The sequence below is a fragment of the Tiliqua scincoides genome, chromosome 5 (assembly GCF_035046505.1).
Source record: "Tiliqua scincoides isolate rTilSci1 chromosome 5, rTilSci1.hap2, whole genome shotgun sequence".
Taxonomy (NCBI): Eukaryota; Metazoa; Chordata; class Lepidosauria; order Squamata; family Scincidae; genus Tiliqua; species Tiliqua scincoides.
Window position 1 is genome coordinate 114640154 of NC_089825.1, and position 27384 is coordinate 114667537.

The 27384-nt window shown below is 42.1% G+C and overlaps 1 protein-coding gene across 1 annotated transcript; it reads left to right on the forward strand.

The window, feature by feature from the left end:
• Positions 1–15559: 15559 nt before the first annotated feature.
• On the forward strand, positions 15560–26572 carry LOC136653271 (vomeronasal type-2 receptor 26-like). The gene is made up of 6 exons (XM_066630181.1): positions 15560–15702; positions 17906–18197; positions 18933–19799; positions 21857–22084; positions 24458–24584; positions 25674–26572. Exons 1-6 carry the CDS (start codon positions 15560–15562, stop codon positions 26570–26572), a joined length of 2556 nt encoding a protein of 851 aa, XP_066486278.1.
• Positions 26573–27384: the final 812 nt, after the last annotated feature.

The following is a 27384-nucleotide window of genomic DNA, read 5'->3' on the forward strand; positions in this document are numbered from 1 at the left end:
TTTGCATAATTATCAACCATTATCCACAAACCATGGTGGATCTACTCCAGCCAGACTGACACTCAGAGTCACTAACACATTCTCAAAGTCTTTTAAAGACTGTCATTATAGCAAAAATTGCATCACCATTAAGAAAGATTCAAGGTCTTTATAACCTACCTGAGTGACATTCAGGGATCAGCTGAGGGATTGTAAGCATGTGAGGCTAGATCGGTCTCCATCATTTGGGAACTCCACCCGTTTCCCTTCATCCAGATAAACTGTGGAGATGCAAGGAATGGTGTTAAATCATGGAGATGCATGAGAACATAAGAGCCCTGCAGGATCAGGCCAAAGGCCCATCTAGTCCAGCTTCCTTTGTCTCACAGTAGCCCGCCAGATACCTCAGGGAGCACACAAGAACAGAAGACCTTGCATCTGGAATTCTGAGGTAAACCACTTCTAAAATCAGGAGGTTGCACATACCCATCATGGCTTATAACCTGTGATGAACTTTTCCTCCAGAAATTTGTCCTATCCCCTTTTAAAGGCATCCCGGTCAGACGCCATCACCACATCCTGTGACCAGGAGTTTCACAGACTGATTACACAATGGGTAAAGAAATGGCGGTGCAAACTGTCTGATATTGGATGAGAGATTTTGTGTCAAGATTTTTCCTGAGATGGCAGGGTTGCTACTGGTGCTTCTTCATGTCCTAAGGCCACCTCAAATGGAGGGCAAGGTCCTCAATGCTGTGTGTTCCATGACTGATCCGTATGATATCCCTTATGAGTATTATCAGGAAGGGGACCTGATCATTGGAGCAATTACCAATATGTTTCCCTGCATATTTGATGACATATCTTTCACTGAAAATCCAGTAGGAAAAACATTAATTGAACTTCTGTAAGAAATTTTCTTTTCCTGTTTTCAGTATGCGCTGGGCTAGGATAGAAGCACACAAAGATGATTCAGCGAATGTGCTGTAGAAACATCACACCTTCCCTTTTCCAAGTTGTTTTTGCAATTCCCAAAGAAATATTCAAAGTTGGTGTCCTTTCATCGTGCACTTTGTGTTACACTTGTCAAGATGAAGGAAATAAAAGGAGTGGATAACAGCTGTTGTTCCATCACAACTGCAACACACAACTCAGGAAGTGGGGGGTGGGAACTTTTGACTGCCTTCGTTAACCGCCCTGTTGCCACATTTTCCAAACTTGGACCTAGTAATTGGATGATTACTTTATGCAAATGTACATGTTTACACCAATGAAGAAGAGGTTTCTTAGCTCCATGTATGTGTGTGTGTGTGTGGGGGGGGGGGTATTGGACACAATCCAGAAACAGTAATTGATTTCAATGGCAGTGGAGTGAGGGAGAAATCCAGTTACTTTCTTATCTCATTGAAGCTAATTACATAGGTCTGATTTACATGGAAATATGCCTATGAATTTGCAAAAATGGTGAAGAACAGAATGATACACGTTTTAATATTTAGATTTTTAAAAATGCTGTGTGGGTGCGGAATAGAAAAGTTGCAAAGCACTCCCATGTGATAAGAGCTTGGAAAGCATAAATAACCGATGTGATTGTTGACTCATTGACTAGTAGCTTCCGCAGAATGTGTATTCCACTGTTGTGTACACCAGTGGAATTGTGTACACAATTGCAAAAGTACTGCAATGAGCTTGGCAAAAACGTTCACTCCAGGTATGCAAGAAGGCCAGAGCCTTCCTGTGCATGTGGACGACTGGAGGGACGCCTGCTGCAGCAGGTAAACCCAGCACAGAGTCAGGTAGGGTGGGGGGAGCAGGGAAGGGTCAAATGGAGTGGGGAAAGGGCTACAACAGTGACAGGGGCGGGCACATTGGGCAGGGTTAGGCAAAGGGGGCAGGATCTGCAGCACCAGAATCCACCATATCCGACCCCCTTCCTGGGCCTGATCTCCCAAATGGATCAACCCAGACCTGCACCAGCGATCTCACAGGTCCAAGTTGATCTGTTCTGGCCGCTGGGGCATACCCTGGACAAGGAGATGTCACCGTTTTTTGGCAAGGATCCTTCTGTTACACCACTTAACATGTCGTTTTGCCATAAGTTTTGCAGCGTAGCTTGCCCTGGTGCCGTTGCATCACCACCTGGGAATTTAGTTAGGATGGAGTTGCTCTCCTCTTCCTTTATTTCTACGAGAAATTTTTTTTCTAAGAGAAATTTCTCTTCTTTTATTTCTATTTCTTCTTTTATTTCTGTAAGTGTGAAGGTATATAAATAGGGTTACCAAATACAAAAAGCAGACAAAATGCCTGTACCTTCAACCATTGTATTAATCATGGTATAGAAGAAGGAATTTTGGCAAGAGCAGGTCAACATGGAAGTGTTTATAAAGCTGCACCTGCCCAAATTTCCTCTTCTATACACTGGCAAAAGATACAGACACTCTGTCCCCCATTGTGCCTCATAACCCTAAATATAAACCTCAGCCCTTTGCCCACAATGTCATACTCTCCAACATCTCCTTCATGTATCTATCTTACACATATTATAACTCTTCCTTTAGTGCAAAGCCAAAGGTCTACCAGCATGTTCTGTCCATGGTATTTGCTGTGAAGGAGATCAACAAGAATCTCAAGATCTTGCCCAATGCCAGCCTGGGCTTCCATATTTATGACAGCTATGCAAGTGAACGAATGACTTATCAGAATACCTTGAAGCTTCTTTCCACCCAGGAAAGGATCACCCCCAGCTTCAAATGTGACAAGCAAAAGAATTTGATAGCTGTAATTGGAGGACTTGACTCTGAAATTTCCCTTCACATGGCTACTATCTTAGACATCTACAAGATTCCTCAGGTAGAATGTGAGTTTGGGACAAAAAGCTTTGGCAAGAAATACATTGTTGCTCCTTTTCACAGAGATCCTGGCGAGTCTTTATTTTTATCCTTTTTGTGAATGACGGTAAGGAATTTGGGAGGATGTGCAATGAACAGAAAAAAGGAAACAGAATCTCAGGGGGAAAAAATAAACATGTTTAAAAAAATAAAACAACAAATGCTTTTCCGTATCCAGTACAGTCGGACCTCAGTACCTGTTTGAGTTCAGGGCATAAATGATTGTAATTTAGCACTAATTTTGCACCCTGTTTTATTTTATATTTTTTTTCCTTTTTGCTAAGATTTCGTATTGTATATTAGCACCACTGATGGATGTTAAAACCCAATTTCCTTCCTTCTACCGGATGGTCCCCAATGAAAAACATCAGTACCGAGGGATTGTACGTTTACTTCTGCATTTCTATTGGACTTGGGTTGGACTCGTAACAGCAGATGACGAGAATGGCGAAAAGTTCTTGCAGACGCTGATGTCCATGCTTACCCAGAATGGCATCTGTCCAGCCCGCATTGAAAAAACACCAGCCGTATTTCGAGTGATGGACTTGACTGCTACATTTGAATCCATCCAGTCCCAGGCCGCTTCACTAATGAGCAGCAATATCAATGTATACGTTGTAAATGCAAGTGATCAGACTACATCATGTTTGATATGGCTGATATATGTGCTTTCCTTACTTGAAGGCATTAAAAATTTTGCTGTTGGTAAAGTGTGGATTTTGACAGCCCAATGGGATTTCTCAGTGATGACACTGCAGAGGGCACTCGAAATACAACCCTTTGATGGCGCCTTGTCTTTTGCAATTCACTCCAATGAAATTCTTGGGTTTATGCAATTCCTCCAAAGCCTGCATCCTAACTCTCCAAAAGGAGATGGTTTTCTCCAGGTGTTCTGGGAAAAGGCATTTGACTGCTTATTTTCTGATTCTGATGAAGGCAAGGAAGAAACTGTTACTTGCACTGGTCAAGAGAAGCTGGAGAGCCTCCCTGGGACTCTTTTTGAAATGAGTATAATGAGTCAAAGCTACAGCATCTACAATGCAGTCTATGCCATAGCACATGCTTTACACAAGACGATCACTGCCAGTTCAAAACACAACACAATTAGTGATCAACATAGACGGGATCATCTGAATTTACAGTCTTGGCAGGTAATATCTCAAATCAAGAAGACTTGTATTGTCCTGAGTAGTCTTTTATATTTAAGCATGTGATGAAAGAAGTATACTGACCGACTCCAAATGGTGCCTTTCTTTATCTCAAACCATCGGTCGTGACCCACTAGGTGGGCCGTGAACCAATTCAGGTGGGACCCCACTCATTTCAATGTGTATTTTTTATTTAACATATTAGACTGGATGGTATGTGACTGCATTTAGGGAAATGTTACAGATCTGTACTTTTAACAGACTACTAAGCATTTATTATTATTATTATTATTATTATTATTATTATTATTATTATTATTATTATTATTGTACCACTTTTCAACAAAAAAGTTCACAAAGCGGTTTACAGAGAAAATCAAATGACTAATGGCTCCCTGTCTCAAAAGGGCTCACATTCTAAAAAGATGCAAAACATTGCTGGGGTGAGGCTGGCCAGTTACTCTCCCCCTGCTAAAAAGAGGAGCACCCACTTGAAAAAGTGCCTCTTTCCCAGTTAGCAGGGGTAAGTATATGCCTTATCATTTTTTTCAACAGATCATCAACTGTTTGGGAGAGTTTGGAGGGTCTTTCTTTATTTTAAATACATTTTAAGCTTATATTCATTGTAAACTTCTAATTTACTGGCAGCCCAATCCTGAGTTGCCCAGAGCTCCCAGGCTCAGTGGCTCCACAGAGGGCTCCTGCCAGATCCTGTGCCTCCCGCGCTACGGGTGCCGGGTTAGCTCCGGGCGGTCGCCCAGGTTTGTGGCTTGGCGGTCTCCCGGACTCCCAGGCAGCAGAACGGGAGGCAGGGGTGTGGACGGGGGCATGGGAGAGGCATTCCGGGGAGGGGGGAGGCTGGCAGGGGCAGAGAGAGGGCATGCTAGGGGGCGTGCTGGGGGCAGGCGTGAGTATGATCTGTGGAGCTGCACTTCACAGGATCCAGGACACTCATGGAGGGCTGCACACCCTACATGAGCGCCTTTACTAAAGTGAGTATTTACACCCCATTGTGAGGCTGCTTACTTTAATCAGGGAAAGGGGACGAACATCACCTTCTCCCGAGGAGAAGATCTGTCATTATCATCTCTCTTCATCTGTTTGTTTTCCTATTTCACCCTCCTGTAGCTTCACCCTTTCTTAAGGAGCATCTCATTTAACAACAGTGCTGGGGAAACCATCTTCTTTAATGAGAATGGTGAACTAGCAGCTGGATTTGATATCATCAACTGGGTGACTTTTCCAAACCAAACTTTCTTCAGAGTGAAAGTAGGAAGTCTGGATTCACAAGCATTGCCTGGCAAAGAGTTCATGATGAATGGGAAGGACATCACATGGCACAACAAATTTAACCAGGTGGGATGGGTATAAGATACGAAGAAAAATCAGAAAGTGCTTCAGTGCTGACACTAGATCATGCTGAATGCTGGATTTCTTGACTTGATATCTTGATAGCTAAAAATCAGTTGCCTCACAATGAGTGAGCCTTGTTCTAGGTGAGCCTCTTCAATACAAGATCCCTGGTATTCTTTTCCAGCTTAGATTGTAATCCGGGCCATGGAAGAAGTCAAGTCATTCTTCTTCCCACTTAAACTCTTTCTTTTCTAACTGGCAGAAGTAGGAAGATAGAAAAAAAGAAGAAGTTTGGTTATCTCTCTCCCCATCCTGGCACTGGGCATATGGATAGAAATTTGAGCTAGGTGGCAGAAATCAAATCCAATGACCCTGTCAGTCAATTTCTCAGCAATTTGGTAGCATTCAGGCCTCCTGCAAACTCATCCCGAGAAGTAAGGCAGGAGGTAAAGTCATTAATTTCCACTACCATATTATTCTGAACAGGAAACTAGCAGCAAGATCCAAGAAAGAAAAAAAAAAAAGATGTTTGTGCAGTGACTATAATATTCATCATTGTTGGTAGCTTCAAGATATGGATATATTTAGCCAACATTTCCCCTGAGGTCTCAGTTTGAGTACCGGAGAGAGAGAGAGAGAGAGAGAGAGAGAGAGAGAGAGAGAGAGAGAGAGAGAGAGAGAGATGTTGAACACATTCATCTCCAAATGGACCCATTCTCATTTTGCTACCCATGGCTAACAATGACCAGAAGATATCATGGAGACATTATTTTGGACATTGTTTTCTGCTCTTTGAAACTTACTGTGAAACTCTTTTTACTTTGTTTAGGAATTTGATTGATGGTCCCTATCTCACCTGTCTTAAACTAAGACGCTATGCCTTAGTTTTGTGCTAACCTAGTCTAGTTTTAGTTTTGTTCTAACCTATGTTCTAACCTAGTCCCAGCTCTTTAGCTGGCACAAGTCTGAGGAGAGAAAGAGAAAAGGGAGTCTGCAATGGATCAGATTTGGCCCATGCCATCATTGTTGGATACACCCCATTCCACAACTTCCTTCCTGTCCCATTTCACCCCTCCCTTTCCCCACTGCTGTCTTACTTGTTCTGGTGGCTTTGGACTGGTCCAGTAATGGATGAACACAGAGTGTTCCATGTGCTGTTGGTGGCCATTTTATAACAGTGGAACTCTCTTCCACTGTCAAAAATGCCTCTGCTTGGCAGCTGAATCTGCAATAGGACTGGGCTGTTAGAATACTTTGTTGTGAATTTATTATTGTAAAAAATATAGATATAACTCTTTTCAACAATAATAGTTCACAAAGCGGCTTGTGTATGTGAGATCCATCATACTCTCTCTCTCTCTCTCTCTCTCTCTCTCTCTGTCTCTCTCTCTCTCTCTCTCTCTCTCTCTCTCTCTCTCTCTCTCTCTCTCTCTTATGAACAGGTAATGCCCCTTGCTGTGTGTAATGACAACTGCCGTCCAGGCTACAGCAGAAAAACCAAGGAGGGTCAGCCATTTTGCTGCTATGACTGTGTTCAGTGTGCAGAGGGGAAGATTTCAGACCAGAGAGGTAGGAGATGAAATAGATATAATCCACCCTGTGCTTAGTAAAGGTAGGTGAATAGTACTATAGTACCACCATAGTAAAGGTGATCAATGCAGACAAGCCACAAAGCAAATGTTCCTCCAGGCCAGCCATTATTAAACACAATGGACCTTGGACAAGATGAGGCTGCTGTAACTGACCCCTGCCTTCAGCATGCCTACAAATGCTTATTTCATTCCAGTCAGAAAGGAAGAGACGTGTTGTTCTAGTCTAGCTGCATTAAATGTACTGCACAGGAACAAATTGACACTTTTTTCATCATTGAGAGATAAGCTTCAGAGACATGACTGGTAGAATTGGGAGGGCCTACAGCAGGGCTGTCAAAAATAAGACCCGGGGGCCAGATGCGGCCTGCGGAAGCTTTTTATCCATCCCTCAGGCTCTCATCTGCTGAGCACTGCTGAGGTGTTACTGCTGAAAGGGCAGCCCACTTGAAAACTGAGCTCTCCCATATCTTGAATATGTTCAAGATACTTATATTTTCTCTTCTGTCATTTGCAGCTAATGAGTTCCCAAGTGAGGAAAAAGTGCTTATTTTTGGTCATGAACTGTTTAATGACATCACTTCCTGCCTAATGACATCACTTTCGGCCCTCAGCAGCCATCGTGAATGCTATTCAGCCCTGTGTCTGAAATGAGTTTGACACCCCTGGCCTACAGCATATGCAATTGTGTCACTACTAGGGTTTGCATCAGCCGGTGTGGGAGGCCAGAGCGTGACCCCCATGATGGACCTCCTCCCATGCAGTGGATGGGTCAACGCCCTGGGCAGTGGGTGTGGTGATGCACAATCACCCCAACTCAATGGTTATTGTTGTTGTTGTTGTTTTGCTATACCTTTGGATAGAGATATTTCAATGTGGTTTCTTTCATTGCATTCTGCATGAAATTACACATTGATTGAGTTATAACATGATGGTATTATTCAATCTTGTAAAAATACAAGATTTAAAAATTTTTTGGCCAGCAGTGGTGTCACTCCCCTGTGCGCACCTCCCGGTGTGGCCCACACCACCCTAGCGACACCACTGAGCATGTGCCAGCAAAGGCTGCTTTGTGACTGCTGTAAAGCAGTCTCCACCGGTGCAAGAGTAAGTACGCCAGCTGTGTATGTGTGGAAAAACAGTGGGGAATCCTGTTCCCACTAATTGGGGGTGATTCAGAGCCTTGCTTACTAGTCATGCCAGCACAGTTCAGCCAGTTCCCTGCAAATAGAGGGAGGGGAACCTGAAACACATGGTTTCTTTTACTCTTTACATTGCATGCCATGGTCAAAGAAAAACACAGTTCTGTGGAACAACAAATCTGAAGTTTTATCATGCTTGGGGTATTTCTGCTGTCTGGCAATGTCATAGCAGTTCCATGATGAGGGATTCTGATGTCCTGTAATAATTCCATGCCTGGCTATGCCAACCTTATGGTTAGGAAGATACTGACATGAAATTTAAAGCCTCCTTTCAATAAAGCCCCGTTCAAACCCTAATACAGACATGAATGGTTAACAGTGGTGTCTTCCCCTGGGAAGCAATGCATTTCTTATGAGGCCTCTTCAAGGTCACAGATGCGTGTTTCAAGAAAAGTAGTTTCTGGAGAAAACACCAGGCACTCAATGATATAAGAAGGTAAATGATAGAGACACTGAAGGAGATACATATCATAAATTATTTTTCAGATATGGATGATTGCTTCAAATGCTCAGAAGATCAATTCCCAAACAAAAATCGAAATCGGTGCCTTCCCAAGCACACAAATTTCCTTTCTTTCTCAGAAATTTTGGGGATCATTTTGGTTTCCTTGGTTCTTTCTTTTTCTCTTCTCACAGCTTTTGTACTAGGAATTTTTTTCAGAAACAAGAACACTCCCATCATCAAAGCCAACAATCGGAACCTCACCTACTCTCTTCTCATCTCCCTATTGCTCTGCTTCCTTTGTTCCTTATTATTCATTGGCCGGCCTCAGACTGTGACATGCTATTTAAGACAAATATCTTTTGGCGTCATCTTCTCAGTGGCTGTTTCATGCATCTTGGCCAAAACCGTCACTGTGGTTCTGGCATTCATTGCCACTAAGCCAGGATCCAGGATGAGGAAATGGGTGGGGAAGAGACTAGCAGACACCATTGTGCTTTCCTGCTCCCTGATCCAAGTCAGCATTTGCGCCTTGTGGCTAGGAACTACTCCCCCATTCCCAGATTTGGACATGCACTCTCTGACTGAGGAAATCATAGTAGAATGCAATGAAGGGTCACTGACCATGTTCTATTGTGTTCTGGGCTACCTGGGATTTCTGGCTACTGTCAGCTTCACTGTGGCTTTCCTAGCCAGGAAGCTGCCAGACAGTTTCAATGAAGCCAAATTCATCACTTTCAGCATGTTGGTCTTTTGCAGTGTTTGGTTGTCTTTTGTCCCCTCTTACCTAAGCACCAAGGGCAAATCTGTTGTGGTCGTGGAGATCTTCTCCATCTTGGCCTCTAGTGCTGCGTTACTGGTTTTTATCTTTTTCCCCAAATGTTACATAATAATTTTGAGGCCAGAACTGAATAGCAAGGACCAACTAATTAAGAGAAAGTGATACAGACCTAAAGATATATATCAAAAGTCTCACTGAAAGCATTGGAACTTTGTTCTGAATAAACATATATCGGACTGTGGTGCATACATTTCAAATACTTCTACTCAGTTTTAATTGTGGTGATAACCTGTTTTCCTCATTTGATTTCTACCTTTTGCTAATTATCTGATGGATCCATAATATTATTATTTTTGCTTCAATTCCTGCAATGGATATATTGGTTAAAAGTGAAGTAGAAAGCAGCCCTTTGTGTACTGTTGGGTGATAGACAATCTTTAGAAGGGTGGCATTTTTCTGAAGTAGCAGATATCAAGCAGAGAAAGTTCAGTCCATAAGAGTGAAACTCAGAAGAGTAAACCCTGATGTGTCAGCTATGGGAGACTTTTTGCTTAATTTCCAGCAGTAAGGACTCCAGGTGAAGATGGATATTTGAAACTGGCAGAAGTGCTAACAGGAGAGTTATGGTCTGTGTTGGGTAGACTGAATCCACTTTGTGAATTTTGTAAAAAAAATCTTTAAAATCTTACACCGCCTTTTTAAATCAACCTTTGCAAATGTGATGCATATGTAGATAAATCCATGCATTGTTACCATGTGATTACTATTTTTATTGATTGAGTGAAGAAGAAGAAGAAGAAGAAGAAGAAGAAGAAGAAGAAGAACAACAACAACAACAACAACAACAACAACAACAACAACAACAACAACAACAACAACTTGGGGTGGGTCTGGAGAGCCTTCACCTATGTATTTATTTTAAGAATAAGGTCAGCCTACCCAGGTACTGTGACCTGGGATGATCCTATCAAACCCTATTTACATTGGTTTCATAGGAAATAAGAGAAATCCTTTGAAAATTACATTTTAGTCTATTATTAATTTAATTATAATCAAAGCAAGAGACTCATAGTCACCGCAGACCCTCGCCTATAAGTCGACCCCACAGATAAGTCGAGGGCAGGTTTTGAGCCAACAGTCATGGAATTTTCTACGACCCTCAAATAAGTCGGGGGTTTAAACTTAGGGGGCTGTCTGACTATAGTTTTGTCTCATTTTACTCGAGGCCAGATCCTGAAAAATAACCCACCACTAATTGTTACCTAAGAACTGTAGTCTCTAATTTATTAAAAACATAGTAAAAGATCATAAGATATACGTATTTTTATTCTTGTTAAATTCTGGTCTTCATCACCTTTTTGTAAGCACTATCAGAGTAAGTGCACTGTGAACAACATACCAGTAAAACAGTGGTTCCCAACCTGGTATTCATGTACTCCCAGGGACACTCAACAGGACCTTTAGGGGTACTTGAAAAAGAATGGAATAATAGCTGAAAAAGGCAGGTCCTCCTCCAGAATGCCTTGCAAGGACCAGCAAGGTAGGAAGGGAGGTAGCTAGTTGGCTGTGAAAGCACCACCAATAGCTAGTTTTTGGTCATCAATTCATCTGTGAACCAGTGATTGAAAACCAGCACAGTAAAAACGCTGAAACATAATATGGAAAGTGATCAATCACCCAGAATTTCTCAGCACACTTCTGGTGCAAAACAGTGCAAAGGCAGAGTCTTCTGTTCTTCAAACAGATGAAAAGAGAAAACACTGTGATAAATACATGAAGTGTGGGCTTTCATAGAGAGGAGATGGGCTTGGATTATTACAAACATTTTGCTAATATGAAGGGTACAATTTATGGAAATGGCTGCCAAGGGATATGCAAGTGAAAAAGGTTGGGAACCACTGCAGGAGATCCATGAATCAAATCCACCTTTAAGGTGTCTGGTGTGTTAAGCCAGAAACTCTATATACAACATACAACCTATAACACATAACTGGGAGTGTGCAATTCAATTAACAGCAGAGAGTTTCTGCTGCATATATTTGCAACCCTTTTTTACTCAGAAGTAGACCCACTGCTTTCCTTCTGTGTTAGTCTCAAGTAATGGCGCACTGAATTGTAGCCTGGGACGTTGCTTCAAATGGAAAGGAGGATCCCATCCTGGTGTTGAAAAAAAAGACTTCTGCCAAATGCAAAGTCTTTGCAAAAGGGAACCAGGTTGCAGCAGCATTTGCAAAAGAGGAGAATAAAAGATTAACTTTGACTGGAATGATGGAGATTTTAAAGGGTTAACCTAACTTCTCTCATATGAGGAACATTAGGAAAAAAACATGACTAGTGTTTCTGTTAAAAACAGGATAGAAAAGGTCATTATGTCAAGTTGACTTGCACACATAACATGTGCATCATAGCTTTCCCAAAAGGAAAATTCCAGGGTCTTGTATAATCAGAGTTGGGGGAAGGGAGTCTTTGTAATGCAGAGCAAAGAGACTTCCTAATTAGGGCTGGAACCATGTACCAAATTGTCATAGAATGCCAAATAAGGAGGGGGAAATGACATGCAATATCGCATGGGTCAGTTGTTTGTTACAGAGTACAAGTAAGAAGGTTTGGGTGTGGTTCTCTGAGAAACGAAGGATCCACCATGGGGTAACATTTCTGTATCGAACCTGTATCCATCCTGGAATCTCAAATCTATTCCTAATCTGTCAATAGCCTGTAAATAAACATTCTATACACTTTTAAAGGAGTTTGAGCCTGCTTAGCATTGACTCAGAGACAGAATCCCAAAATCTCTCTATCAGAATTTCCCAGGAAAGTTACTATATCAACTAATGAGGTGCCTGCCTGAGTTTAGCAGAGAAACCAAACCGTTCAGAGTTGAAAGGCTCAGCCCTCTGATTGAGCCGGAGATCAGGCGAAGTGAGAATTGGAGCTTGATGACTTGGCAAAAATTTCATGTACTGTATGTGAGTGTCTACGGTAGGCAACTAGCAGCCCATATTATCAAACCCTCCTGCCAATGCAGCCGGGCCACTGGAGCATGTGCTGCATCGTGTGAGGGCTCCCAGAGGTGCCCTCTGGCTAAGGGAACATTTGTTCCCTTGCCTTCACAGTAGTCCTCCATTACTGAATGCGTCTACCTGGATGTGAGCCATACAAAGCCCTAGTGTCTACCTAAGCAGACAGAGGGGATATTGCTACAAAAGGCAAATATTTCAGCAGAAGCTATTCATAGAGAGGCAGGAAATTAATACAATTAATTAATTAATACAATTTAAAAAAAAACACAGGCTTGGTATCTGTTATATAGTGGGTTCATGTGAACAAAGGAAGGCATAGAGATAACAGCTCAATACATTTATTCCATCTTCAGAACAGGACCTGGCAATGAATCTGAATGAATCTAACACAAGGCAAACATCCCTGGCTTTTATACCCTTTAGCTCTGCCCACTTCGGTGATACGCATCAGGACACTGATACTGAGAGTGGACTAAATTCAGTAGAGTTGCCGCCTTTGTTGGAAAGTTTGCCATTGAGAATGGGTGACGGGTTTGGGTCTTTTGAAGACAGTGATTGTTTAGTTCAATGTTTTTAATTGTATAATTGTTAAATTTTATTCCTTGTGCACTGATATTTTCAAGTGTATAGTTTTATATTTTATGTACTGGTCAGTGACCGTAATAAAAGATTATTCTTCTTAGCTCTGCCCAGACTCCCCATGATTGGTGCAGTTGAAACATTAACTAACTTGAATGGAAGAATTTCGATCCATCATCTGATTGACCAGCCATAAGTCTGGGCCAATCAGTCATGCAGGATTTCAATCCTGCATAACTTGCATACATAACAGTATAACCACATAATGGATTGTTCTTCCTGTTTAGCAAAGCAATTCCCTTACATTTGAACTGATTTCCTGCCTTATGAATTGATTCTTTTGCCTTCGAAAGCCCGTATGGTGTAGTACTTAGAGATCTTCTCCATTTTGTCCTCTGCTGCTAGGTTACTAATTTTGATCTTTCCCCCCATATGCTACATTGCTAAACGCTACTGGCTTCCGAAACCAGAGCTGAACACAAAGGATCAACTAATTAACAGAAAAAGGTGAAAATTTAATCAGCTTGTTTAACTGAGTAAAAGCCCCATTGAAAATATTGGTACTTGTAGTATGACATTGCAGATGCCACTACCACCAAGCTGTACCCCTGAACCACCCTGGCCTGGCTCAATCCCTGTCCCGATCAGCCCCCCAGTTGCTCACATGTGGCCTCAAACTGGCCACTCCAGTTACATGCCAGTGTATGTTTCAGTAGGTACCTTTCATAAGGCAATGCTGGCACAAATTATTACAGGAATGTAATGAACTTTATGCTCTCAGGTAACCAAAATAAGGTTTCTTTATAAGATTTGTATTGGAGTTTTAAGACTAATTCTCAAAGACTAAGAACATCTCTGGAAGGAGATGGAGGAGAGAGAGGGCAGGTCAGGTAAGGGGGGAAACTCAGCAGCAGTGGTGCCCACCAAATCTTAACCCTGTTCACAGGACTGATCTGACTGCATGGGTTCATGAACTACAGGAAGATTTGCATCTGCGGTATCTTGCACTTGGATGTACCAGTCCAGCAGGGCCTTTCCTTACTAATGTTGCCTTACCTTGAAGAGACTTCTGGAGGCCAAAACTCCCCCTTGGGGTGCAGCGGTAACTCTGATTTTGCCGCTGCATTGGCAAGTGTGGTGTTAATTAGGATTAGGCTGTGAGTCAGCCACGGAGACCTTCTTTTAACTTACTTTTAACTTCTTTTAACTTTTAATTTACTTTGGGCAATAACATTTATTGGGCTGGAAGCAGTAGTTTACCAACCTATTTCTTTGAAGATCTCCACTTGCATCTGTGTACAGGGGAGCCCCCATATCCACGGATCCCGTATCTGCCCTGCTCAGCCTGTGCACCTCCGCAAGCACCCCCTCTGGAGGCGAGGGAAGCTCTGCTCACCTCTGGAGAGGATCTCTGTGCTCAGCAGAGGCCGGGGACATCCTCCAGGATTTCTCCGGGTCTCCCAATGTCTTATAAGGCATTAAAAATGTCATTTCCTGTTTCTCCGTAAAATTGGACGTTGCTTTTTTTTTTTGCCTCCTGAGCTCAGAGGTCCCTCCAGAGGTGAGGGGAGCACAGCTTCCCTTGTTTCCGGAGGGGGGGAAGAGCGACCCTACAGGGTTGGGTATTCACCCGTATCCACAGTTTCAGGTACCCATGGGGGGGGTTCCAGAACGGAACACTCATGGATAAGGGGGCACACCTGTATAACGTTTGTGCATGTTTGTACATTTTCTCAACCTCAGATTATATTTCATACTCATGATGGGAGGCCCAATTCTGTCAAAGTTCATTCCACAGGTTTGTTGCAGATTAAGGTTCAACAATAATTTTGATTACTAATTCTTACCCTTTGATATCACATCACATTATTACTTTTTAGCGTAAAAGAGTCTGTAATGTCAATGCTATTTCTGCCCTAAATTGGTGAGTTCTGTCTCCATTGCATCATCTTACTGGACACCTCCTTTCTCTCTCTGGGTCCCTCTTGGGCCTATATGCCCCAAGTATATTCCCACTCAGTTTTGCTGAGAACTAACAAACATGTTTTCTTTTCTGCTTCAAGTGGTGTCTTGAAAAGTACATGATTTTGAATCCTGTAATTATGTCAAGTTGCTTACAATTCCTATTTGGTCTTGCCAAACCTCACAGGTATTTAGCATAATAATTAACTACAAATCACACTCCTAGTTACTCACACATCCTGAAAACCTTTAAATGATTACCTATACACACTTTCCTGGGAGTAAGCCCCAATGAATACAATGGGACTTACTTCTGAGTAGCATAGGATTGTGCTGTCAGAAAAGATTGCATCACCAATGAGAAAGGGCTCAAAGTCTTTATAATCTCTCTGTGGGACATTCAGAAGTGGGGTGAGGGATTTTGAATAGGTGGGCCTGCACCAGTCTGTTTGCCTTCATCCAAATCAACCAAGGATATACTATAGAGCCTGTCTGATGTTGGATGAGAGAGTCTGCCTCAAGATTTTCCCTCCAGATGGCAGGGTTGCTTCATGTGCTTCTTCCGTTCCTTGGTCTGCCTTGGATTGATGGCAAGGCACACAATGTTGCATGTGCCATGGCTGACCCAGACAATTTCCCGCATGACTATTATCAGAAAGGGGACCTGATCATTGGTACAGTCACCAGTATGTTTGGCGGCATATTTGAGGAAACATCTTTCACTGCAAACCCAAAAGGAAAGACGGTACTTGACCTTCTGTAAGAAAATATTATTTCCGTTCTCATAATAACGCACTAGGCCAAAATAGAGGCCCACACGGTTGATGTAGTAGTAGCAGTCTTCAGAAAACTTTCTGCATGTGTCTTCTGTTCATGATGTGCTTAGGTGTATTAAATGCAGAAACACTATTTCATTTACAAAAGGCTATCTTGGTTATCTCCTCTTCTAGAGCAGTTTATATTTCTCATGTTCTTTTGTCATTATTTCAAGTGCTCAGAACTTCCTTCCTATATCTCCATCTGTCTCTTTCAGCTTCCTTCCATGCCCTTTTTGCCTAGCGTGTGTTTCCCAAACACAGTGGCAGACCTTCTCAGACCTGTGCCTGGGACAAAGGTCCACGATGGCACCCCCCTGGAAGGCTGTCACCACCCACCATGCAAAAATCTGGCCCCCCCCACTCATAAGGCTCATGGAGCCTTGCGTGACCAAGGGCTGCATCAGGGAAGCCTCTCTGAGGTTCCCCGACGCTATAAACTGTGCTTCCAGAAAACTAATGGAAGGTCCGCAACTGCCCAATAACAGGAATCTCCAAACTTTTAACTAATGAGGGTTGAAAAAAAAAATCAGTTTTTCATAGGGCTGAGGTGAGTAATACACAGTGCACTGTCTCTGCCCAATCCATTGAGGAAATCCGTTAAACAATCCGTTAAATTTAATTAATTATTAATTTATTAATAACAATCAGGAAATTAAAAACAATCCATTGTTTTAAATGTCTTTATATATGTATATTTTATGTTTTTAATATGTTTTTAATTGTGAGTCGCCTTGAGTGTCTTCATTGGATAGAAAGATAGATACATCAGGTTTGTAACGTTTTGTTTACACATGTGCAAAAATGACTCCATTTCCTCACTGTGATCATTTGACGGCATCATTGAAAAGTCAACGTATGGAAATCCAATTTGCTTTATCAGCAGGGTTGAGGTTAATATTGAACATTTATGGTTTGAGGGTCTTAAAGCATATGGCCCAGGTGACTGAAAAGGGGGTTAGCCAGGCTGACACCACTCTGGTCATATTGAAAGGAATGAGGCAGATAGAACTGCATTTCTTAACTGTCCAACTGCATTGTTGGGGGAAAAATATCTTGTGGCAGGCTGGATTTGGCCTTTGGGCCATAGTGTGGAGACCCCCCTGCCCTATAACACCAGAAGTTGGGTCCACTATGGGTCTTAGGGGACAATCCCAAGCCACTTTCCAGCACCAACATAAGGGCAATGCAACTCCTACATAAGGAAACAAACATTTCCTTACCTTTAGGAAGCCTCTGTGAGTGCCTCCCAACTGCAGGATGCAGTACATGTCCCATTGGCACAGCTATGCTAGTGCTGAAAAGTGGGTTAGGATTTTGGCCTTAGCCAGTGTGATGTGCTCCCTTAGACACAATTGTGTTGGGCAGCTTGATATTTATATCTTTTGGAGTCCATCAGTCAGTTTCAAATTACAGAAAAGTTCTTTCCTTCTTTTTTTCTTTTTAAAAAATGTCCATCTGTTTCTATATTTTCAAATTATTTACTTTAAAACATTTATGTCCCTCCTTTCCCTTTGATAATAAGGTTCCTGTTCCTATTACCAAGTACATTCCAAGCTGATTTTCTTTCATGTCATATTTCACATTAAGCATTAAATGAAGGTCCAATGATGATCAGTGTCAAGGATGAAAGAAATATAAGACAGAGGTAGTCAGTTGCAGCCCACAGTTCTGGAACTGGAGAAGACCATTGATTCATTTTCTTATCCTTATTGTTGCTACTTTAGCAACCTTGGATTAAGATGACTGGAATGATTATTTAGGTGGCAGCTGTACTATTGTATTTTTATGCCAGCCAGTAAGGGGCTTTCTGTATGCGCATTGCAAGGTAAAAACAATCTAGAAAAGCTTAATTTAGTTCAAGAGCAGAGTGGGGGAGAAAATCTCTTCTCCCAGTCAACTACATAGGTCAGCCATACACTGAAATGTTCCTTGAATATAATTCAAAAACTGGTGGAATTTATAGATTTTTCTAAATAAAGCTGGAAAAGGTTTGATAAAAGCTTTGAAAGCATAAATGATTTGTGTGAGCTTGCTTTTCTTGTTTTCTATGACTGTTTAGGTATGCAAACTCATTGCCCAGAATGCCATGCTTTCAAACACCTCCTTCATGTGTCTGCCTTACACATATTATAACTTTTCTTTAGTGCAAAGCCAAAGGTCTACCAGCATGTTTTGTCCATGGTGTTTGCTGTGAAGGAGATCAATGAGAATCTCAAGATCTTGCCCAATGTTAGCCTGGGCTTCCATATTTATGACAGTTACCTAAGTGAAAGAATGACTTATCAGAACACTTTGAAGCTTCTTTCCACCCAGGAAAGGATCATCCCTAACTTCAAATGTGACAAGCAAAAGAATTTGATTGCTGTGGTTGGTGGACTTGACTCTGAAATCTCCTTTCACATGGCTACTATCTTACGCAGCTACAAGATACCACAGGTAAAGGATACCAGAGATGAGCTATAGGATATTTAAAGCTCACTGCAATTCATGCATAATGTTTAATGCTTATTTTTTAATTAACAAATGGTTTCTGCAATGTGTCTGTACAAAGCAGGAGTGCAACGTTTCAGGACTAAAACGTTCAAAAAGCAACCACAATGCTTTTACAGTAGGAGATGGGGATGATGGTGGCTTCTTACACAAATGGTAACATATCTAGTTGAGCATAAGGGCTTTACAATACCTAAGATGGGTACTTTCTGCTCCGGCATTCTGTAGTGATTCAGTCCAACAGGGTTGAATTAGAATGCTTCTTGCTGATGAAAACAGATGTGATTGAAACAGGAATTCTACCCAGAACTATAAAAGGAAGTGAATTACACATACACACAAATGATATAAAAAAAGAACAATGTTTGGCATTTAGTAGGAAAAGCCAACAGACATTACCTTCCACCCATGCAGGGAGCTGAAGACATTGCTTTCTAAAAACAGCATTATCAAAATTAAAATAAAACAGAGGTAGCAATCAGAAAAAGTTACATTTGGAGAATGTCATGCTATAGGAGGCAATGCGCCACCACAAGCATATTTGTCAGTACATGACTTGCAAAGCATTTAGTGTGAAAACGCTTTTTTTTTTAACTCCTAAAATTTCTCTGGCACATTTTTAGAAGAAAGCATGATAGATTAGCAATAATTGTGCAACCTGTTGTATTTTTGTCTCCTTAGATTGCTTATTGTGTACTAGCACCAGCGACAGATGTTAAAACCCAGTTCCCTTCCTTCTACCGAATGGTCCCCAATGAAGAGCATCAGTACAGAGGGATTGTACATTTACTTCTGCATTTCCAATGGACGTGGGTTGGGCTCATAACAGCAGATGACGAGAATGGAGAAAAGTTCTTGCAGACGCTGATGTCCCTACTGTCCCAGAATGGCATCTGTCCAGCTCGCACTAAAAAAACACAAGCCATATCTCGAGTGATGGATATGACTACTACATTTGAATCCCTCCAGTTGCAGGCTGCTTCGCTAATGAGCTCCAACATCAACGTGTATGTTGTCAATGCAAGTTATCAGACTACAACATGTTTGATATGGATGATATATGTGCTTTCCTTGTTTGAAGGCATCAGGAATGTTACTGTTGGTAAAGTGTGGATTTTGACAGCCCAGTGGGATTTCTCAGTGATGACGTTGCAAAAGGCACTCGAAATACAACCCTTTGATGGCGCCTTGTCTTTTGCAAGTCATTCCAGTGAAGTTTTGGGGTTTACCCAATCCCTCCGCAGGTTACAACCTAACTCACCAAAAGGAGATGGTTTTCTCCAGGCCTTCTGGGAAAAGGCATTTGACTGCTTATTTTCTGATTCTGATGAAGGCAAGGAAGAAATTGTTCTTTGCACTGGTCAAGAGAAGCTGGAGAGCCTCCCCGGGACTCTCTTTGAAATGAGTATAATGAGTCAAAGCTACAGCATCTACAATGCAGTCTACGCCATAGCACACTCTTTGAAAAAGATGTGCGCATTCAGGTCAAAGCTCAACGCAATCAGTGACCATCATAGACGCTATCAACTGAAATTGCAATCTTGGCAGGTAATACTTTATATCAAAAAGACTTATCTTGTCCTGGGTGGTCTTTTGTGTATTAGCATTTGAGGAAAAGGAGTACACCAACAGACCCCAAATGGCACTTAGTATTCCCTTTTCCTTCCATTACATCCATGTATAGATGCATTTTCTTAGGGATTAAGTGAATGCTTTAGAAATGAGGCAAGAATTCAGACCAGATGCACTTAGGTATGCAAGCCCCCCTGCTTGAGTTATTGAGTTAATGAAAACAGCACTGATTGAGCAGCCTAGGCAAGAATGCCTGACAAACTCTAGGCCTGTATCTGAAACGATCAGTGGTTTAGCAAGCACTCCTTTTGAGCACGTGCTAAACAGAACATAACCAAACATTTGTTTAGCTTCAAAGCAGATCACACATACAAAAAAAAACAACAAAACAAAACATGTGCTTTTTGGTCCCCACAAAAAAGTGTGGCAGAGGGGAGAGTGTGGAAAACTGATCTTGCCCCTCCTGTGCCCGATTCACACACCACTGCCCAGTTCCTGTTCTCCCTCACCCACCTGGCCCTCCCCTACTCTTCCCCCATACGTGTGCTGCTTGGTGTGGAACTTACCTCATTGATTTTGTGCTGCTTTTTGCATTGGCGCCAGCAGAAAGGCCTTCCTGCTGGTGTACCTACATGGTGCAGTATCGCAACGTACTTTACAGAATGTTTGAGACAGCATGTGCTGGCATTGCCCTCACTCCACAGGTGCAAATCTCTGTTAGGATTGTGCCAAAAGCCTCTTTCCACAACACTTTGTAATGAATCGTCATTGCAAAGCTCTGCAGATAAACTTGAAAATGTGTAATTATTGGCAATTAATAAAAGTTTGATTGGATGAATTCCACAACTATCATATGAATGAAAATGGAAAAAAAAATCCTAAGAAGAAGAAATGAAAGGTTTGCCATTATAAGCCTTTGCTAGTGTGCATATCAAATGCTGCAAAGGAAACCAGCTAGATAACAACCAGCCGCTAAAAGACATAGCAAGGAGTGAACAGGATATTAAGTGAAAGTATTATATTAATATTATTATAAATTTATATTTAAGGAGGAGTGCTTTTATTGGTTATTGTTATATATTTTGTTGTTGTTTTTCTTTTAATGTATTGCGACGACCTATGGTTTTAAGCAAATAAATTGAATAAATCAGCCGACTCAAATTTATATTATTACTAATTATCAACACTCAGGTTGAAAGGAGGAAAGTCGTCAATGAATTTATGGCTTCATCCAATCCTCGGCTGGCCTTTGGGCTGCAGCCTGGTGGATGCAGGCACTACTGCATCCTGTAGGCCATCTGGGGCCCAGGCAGTGGTGGAAGAGTAGCTAAAGAAATGTTTTACTTAACAGTACCTACTCCACTGCTCTCTGGGCCACAGAGGGCCTAATCAGATCTATACCATTTGCTGGTGCAAATTTGGAAGGTGTAAGGAGCATGATGGGCTGAGGCTGAGAGAATAGGATCTTGCTGGTGCCTGGTCTAGTCCTGATTGGCTCCTTGGACCTAGAGGATACCCCATCTTCTCCCACCAACCACCTGGTCTAATACTTTTCTACCCCTTGGACCTAGAGGATACCTCCATCTTCTCCCACCAACCCACCTGGCTCAGTAGAGGATCTGCAGTCCATTGTCACCCATGCATGACATCCAGACCTTTGTGCTGATAGTGTCTGACAAGTGCCTGGTGTGCCAACAGTCCACAGGATGTGCTGGTAGGATGTGGAATCCACCAGCATGATCTGCCAATAAAACTGGACCTTTATTCTCCCAGCAAGTTTGTGGTTGTCGATAAGTGACAGGAAATAATGATGCAGTACATATTCTGTCCTTAGGATAGTAATGTCTTCATCAACACCCTTGTATAAACATTGGACACATTTAGAGTGTTGATCTATTTCTTCAAGGTCACAAAAGTTCAACAATTCAATGGACAGATGTTTGTAACTATGAGAGTGAAGGATAAAACAAACCCCACTGTCACCTTCCTTCCTTCATCACTTTATAAAAGTGTGTTTGCCTCTTTCAATATAGCTTCACCCTTTCCTGAGGAGCATCTCGTTCAACAACAGTGTTGGGGATAGCATCTTCTTTAATAAGAATGGGGAATTAACAACTGGATTTGATGTTATAAACTGGGTTACCTTCCCAAACCAAACTTTCTTACGAGTGAAAGTAGGAAGAATGGATCCACAGGCTTTACCTGGCAAAGAGTTCACGATGAATGGGAAGGCGATCACATGGCACAGCATGTTCAACCAGGTAGGCTTTGAATATCGGTATAAGATATAAAGTGTGATCAGAAAGTGCTTCAGTACTGAACCTAACGCTGAATGCTTGAGTTCTTGACTCTGAAATACGAATCTTGACAACAAATAGTAAATTGCCTTGCAATACGTAAGATTTATTCTAGGTGAGCCCCTTCAATACAAGGTGAGCCTTGTATTTTCTGCAGTTAAACTTTTAAACTGAGCCAGGGAAGAAGCCAAATAATCTCTCGCACCTCCTTGCCTTGGAAGACAGGTCTGCCTTCCACTTTCCACTCTGGCACTGGGCACACTGATAAATGTTTGAACTCTGAACTGGGTGCCAAAAATCAACACCAATGATTCTGGCAGTAGATTAGGTTTCTCAGTAATTGAGCAGCATGTGGGCCTCTTGCAAACTATGTTTCCCCATTAAGTAGAGATGGGAGAAAATTGTAATAAAGAAATTAAAACACATAACACCACTTCCGGCACTTCTCATTTTTGTAAAAAACATAAACCTAAAATCTGCAAAAAATAAAAATACAGGATAAAAATGTTTTAATCTCTTTTTTATTTTATGGGGGGGGGGGGTTTCATGGGTAATGACTTTGGCTGCATCTATTGACACTATACCATAAGAACATAAGAACAGCCCCACTGGATCAGGCCATAGGCCCATCTAGTCCAGCTTCCTGTACCACCTATATTACCTACCTTTTACACTTTTAAAGTGATGGCAATTTATAATTACAATGTACATTTTGAATTAAAACACATAACATCGCTTTCTGCTAACTTTTGGAAAACACCTACAACTATGAAAATATAAAACCATTTTCTCCCACCTCTAACCATAAGTAGTCCTGAGAAAAAATCATTCACTTCCACCACCATGATATTCTATTATAAACAGCATAATACAGGTGCAACCTATTTATCCACGGATTTTTTATCTGCAGATTTGTCTCAACTTGAACGGGGTGGGGGGAACTGAATGTCACTGGGGATTGGACAAGTTTCTGGAGGAAAAATCCATTACAGGGTACAAGCCATGATGTGTATACACAACCTCCTGATTATAGAAATGGGCTATGTCAGAATGCCAGATGCAAGGGAGGGCACCAGGGTGAGGTCTCTTGTTATCTGGTGTGCTCCCTGGGGCATTTGGTGGGCTGCCGTGAGATACAGGAAGCTGGACTAGATGGGCGGATGGCCTGATCCAGTGGGGCTGTTCTTATGTTCTAATGTCACACACACCTTTGCCCTGCGCTGGCTCCATTTCCAGGCAGTCCAAAACACTGCAAAAAGGCTCCACCTCTCCCAGGCAGGGAATAGCCCTGGAGCCAAGGAAGAGGTTCCCCTTGCTAAGGAACAGTAGGACTCCTGGAGCCCCTGAGGCAGCAGAGAGCCTGAAGGGGGGGCGGGAAACCTCTGAAGCCAGAGCAGTGCAGCAAGGTGCAGCACTCACTCTCTCTCTCTCTCTCTCTCTCTCTCTCTCTCTCTCTCTCACACACACACACACACAGGGGCAGGTGTGATAGCAACAGAGGGGATTGCTTTAAAAAACCCAGGGAGTGTTTCCCAATTCCCCGCCCTTCAGACTGAGATGCTGCAGGCTCTCCTTGCTCCAGCCTAGAGCATGCACCAACCTCTCCATGCTCCAGAAACAAAACAGCCCAGCAAGCAAGTCTTCCCAGCAAGCCAAAGCATGAGATTTAGGCTACAATCCTCTCCACACTTCCCTGGGAGTAAGCCCCATTGACTACAATGGGACTTACTTCTGAATAGAAATGCATGGACTGGACTCTTAAAAGCTCAGCATCCCACCTGTGAAAGAAGCAGGACAGCTGGCAACGGAGAGTTGCCAGCTGAGTATGGAGCAGAGGGGAGGCCACTTTGCCTGCCTGCTCCAGTACAGGTGAGGATTGGGCTGTGAGTGTCATACCTTGGATGCAAGCACTGGCAATGGGAAGAGTCACATTGCCTAACTTTATAGTAGAATTACCATTCAGGCTAATTTAGCAACCCCTGAGCTCTAAACTTGATTTCAGGGGGAAAAAAAGAGAAAATGTTATCAAGGCACTTATCTCAAAATGGACATATAATTTGTCAGTTTCCTACACAGGGCTAACATTGAGCAGAAGATATTCCAGAGACATTATTTTGCGCGTTGTTTTGGGCTGTTTGCAACTTAATGTGAAGCTCTGTCAACTTGGTTTAGAAATTTGATTGATCTTCCCAGCGGTGTCTGTCTGAAACAAGGTCCCTGCATGATGTTCTAACCTAGTTCTGCCATCCTGTCCAAGTGAAGGACTTTCCTGTTCCTTAAGGTACTTTGTTGTGAATTTTTGAAAGAGCCATTTTTTTTAACCTCTCCCATAAACAGGTGACACCCCTTGCCCTGTGTAATGACAACTGCCATCCAGGCTACAGCAGAAAAACCAAGGAGGGTCAGCCATTTTGTTGCTATGATTGTGTTAAGTGTGCAGATGGGAAGATTTCAGACCACAAGGGTAGGAGCCTTATCCTCTTTGAGCATTGAAAATTCAGATACGATGTTTGACATAGAGAAGCGACAAGGAAAAATTAGCCAGGCGTAATTTTAAAAAAAAGTGAACCTATGGAAGCATGAATCTGTTGCAGCCGCCCTTCACCTTCCATGCACTCTGTTTAATGCACCCTGTTTGTTTTAACAAAGACCTCTGAAAAATTCCTGTGAGTTCACTCCAAGGATGTCAATTTGTGTATTACAAGAAGTCCATGTGTCTTCCTTTTTCAAAATCCATTCCCCATTCTTCTTGCTCAAGTCAGTTTTGCCCTCTGCTCCCCTCTTTCTTCCACCCCACCCACTTATTGTATTCAATTAAATTATCAGCACATTGCTTATCTAGCTAGCTAGATTGATTATCTAGATCTATCTGATATTTCTGGCTATTGTCAGTTTCACTGTGGCTTTCTTCGCTAGGAAGTTGCCAGACAGTTTTAATGAAGTCAAATTCAACACTTTCACCATGCTGTTGTTTTGTTGTGTTTGGTTGTGTTGTGTTCCATCTTATCTAAGTGCCAAAGGCAAATATGTTGTGGCCATAGGGATCTTCTCCAGTGCTGGGTTATTGGTTTTTATTTTTTTCCCCAAATGCTACATAATTATCTTGAGGCCACAGCTGAACAACAAGGACCAACTAATTAAGAGAAAGTGATAAGAACCTAACTGCCCAATCATATCCTGGGCAGATTCAGAGCATAAAGTGGCACTGGCACAGCCTTCACTGCATGCTATGGGCCAGCAATGAATAGGAAAGTAAATACACACTTACTGTGCTTCTTCCTTGTCCCCAATGGGCCTGCTCAAATATGCACTAGCTCTTTGAGTATGTCAAAGTGTGTGTATTGAGCCCCTTAGCCACCACCATCTGCCCTCAACATGCCCCTATCTATCTATCTATCTATCTATCTATCTATCTATCTATCTATCTATCTATCTATCTATCTATCTATCTTGGTCAAGAAAGGTAGAGAGAACACTGGACACAATATAATATATGTTAAAAAGATAAATGTTTGAAATACTGAGGAAGTTCATATCATGAATTATTTTTCAGATATGGATGATTGCATCAACTGCTCAGAAGATCATTTCCCAAACAAATATCAAAATCAATGTCTTCCCAAGCAGATAAATTTCCTCTCCTTCTCAGAAACTTTGGGGATCCTTTTGGTTTCCTTGGCTATTTCTTTTTCCCTGCTGACAGCTTTGGTACTAGGAATTTTCATCAAGAACAAGGACACTCCCATAGCCAAAGCCAATAATCGAAGCCTCACCTATTCTTTGCTCATCTCACTGTTGCTCTGCTTTCTTTGCTCCTTACTATTCATTGGCCAGCCAAAGGTATTGACATGTTATTTACGACAAACTACTTTTGGTGTCATCTTCTCAGTGGCTGTTTCTTGCATCTTGGCCAAAACCATCACTGTGGTTCTGGCTTTCATGGCCACCAAGCCAGGATCCAGGATGAGGAAATGGGTGGGGAAAAAACTGGCCAACTCCATTGTTCTTTTCTCCTCCCTGATTCAAGCCTGTATTTGTGCTGTGTGGTTGTCCACTACTCCTCCATTTCCAAATGTGGACATGTGTTCTGTAGCTAAAGAAATAGTACTGGAGTGCAATGAAGGATCACTCAGCATGTTCTATTGTGTTCTGGGCTACCTGGGATTTCTGGCTACTATCAACTTCACAGTGGCTTTCCTAGCCAGGAAGCTGCCAGACAGTTTCAATGAAGCCAAATTCATCACTTTCAGCATGCTGGTCTTTTGCAGTGTTTGGTTGTGTTTTGTTCCATCTTATCTAAGTGCCAAAGGCAAATATGTTGTGGCCGTAGAGATCTTCTCCGTTTTAGCCTCCAGTGCTGGGTTATTGGTTTTTATTTTTTTCCCCAAATGCTACATAATTATCTTGAGGCCACAGCTGAACAACAAGGACCAACTAATTAAGAGAAAGTGATAAGAACCTAACTGCCCAATCCTATCCTGGGCAGATCCAGAGCATAAAGTGGCACTGGTACAGCCTCCACTGCATGCTATGGGCCAGCAATGAATAGGAAAGTAAATGTACACTTACTGTGCTTCTTCCCAATGGGCCCCTCAACAAGCCCCCAGCCAGTCCTGATTTGCACCAAAAGATCCCAGAATGCTCCCTCTGCTGACTTACCTGCTCTGGCAGGGACTCTGGAGGTCATTGGCACATGCCTGGTGCTGCATGAGTTCCAACAGTTCAAGGCCCAGAAAGAATACTGCTGCAAGTGCACAAGTGTCATTGAAAATGTTGGGACTTTGTTCTGAAGAAACATATGTTGTACAGCAGTACATATATTTCAAATGTCTCTTCTTTTGTTGTGTCTAAATTGTGACAGTGGCCTGGAAGCAAACTACTGAGAACTTTCTCAAAGACACTGCAATTTTCCCAGTTAATTCCTACTTACTAATTGATGGATACATTCATAATATTATGACTTTTGCTAAACTCCTCTTGTGGATGTGCTATTTAAAAGTCAAGTAGAGAGCAATTGTTCACGTACCATTGGGCCATAGATATTTTTTTTTAGGAGGATCAATTTTAGCAAGGTGACAGGTATCCAGCAGAGAAAATTTAGTCCAGAATAGTCAATCTCCCTAAACAGCTATAATTAATCAGTTCTGCCAAATTCCAAACAGTAGGAACTCCTAGAGAAAACAGACTGAAGCATTAACATTAGACATGTCAACTCTATTGGTTGAATTTGTATTGGGTGGACTTTTTAAAAAATAAAAATCATC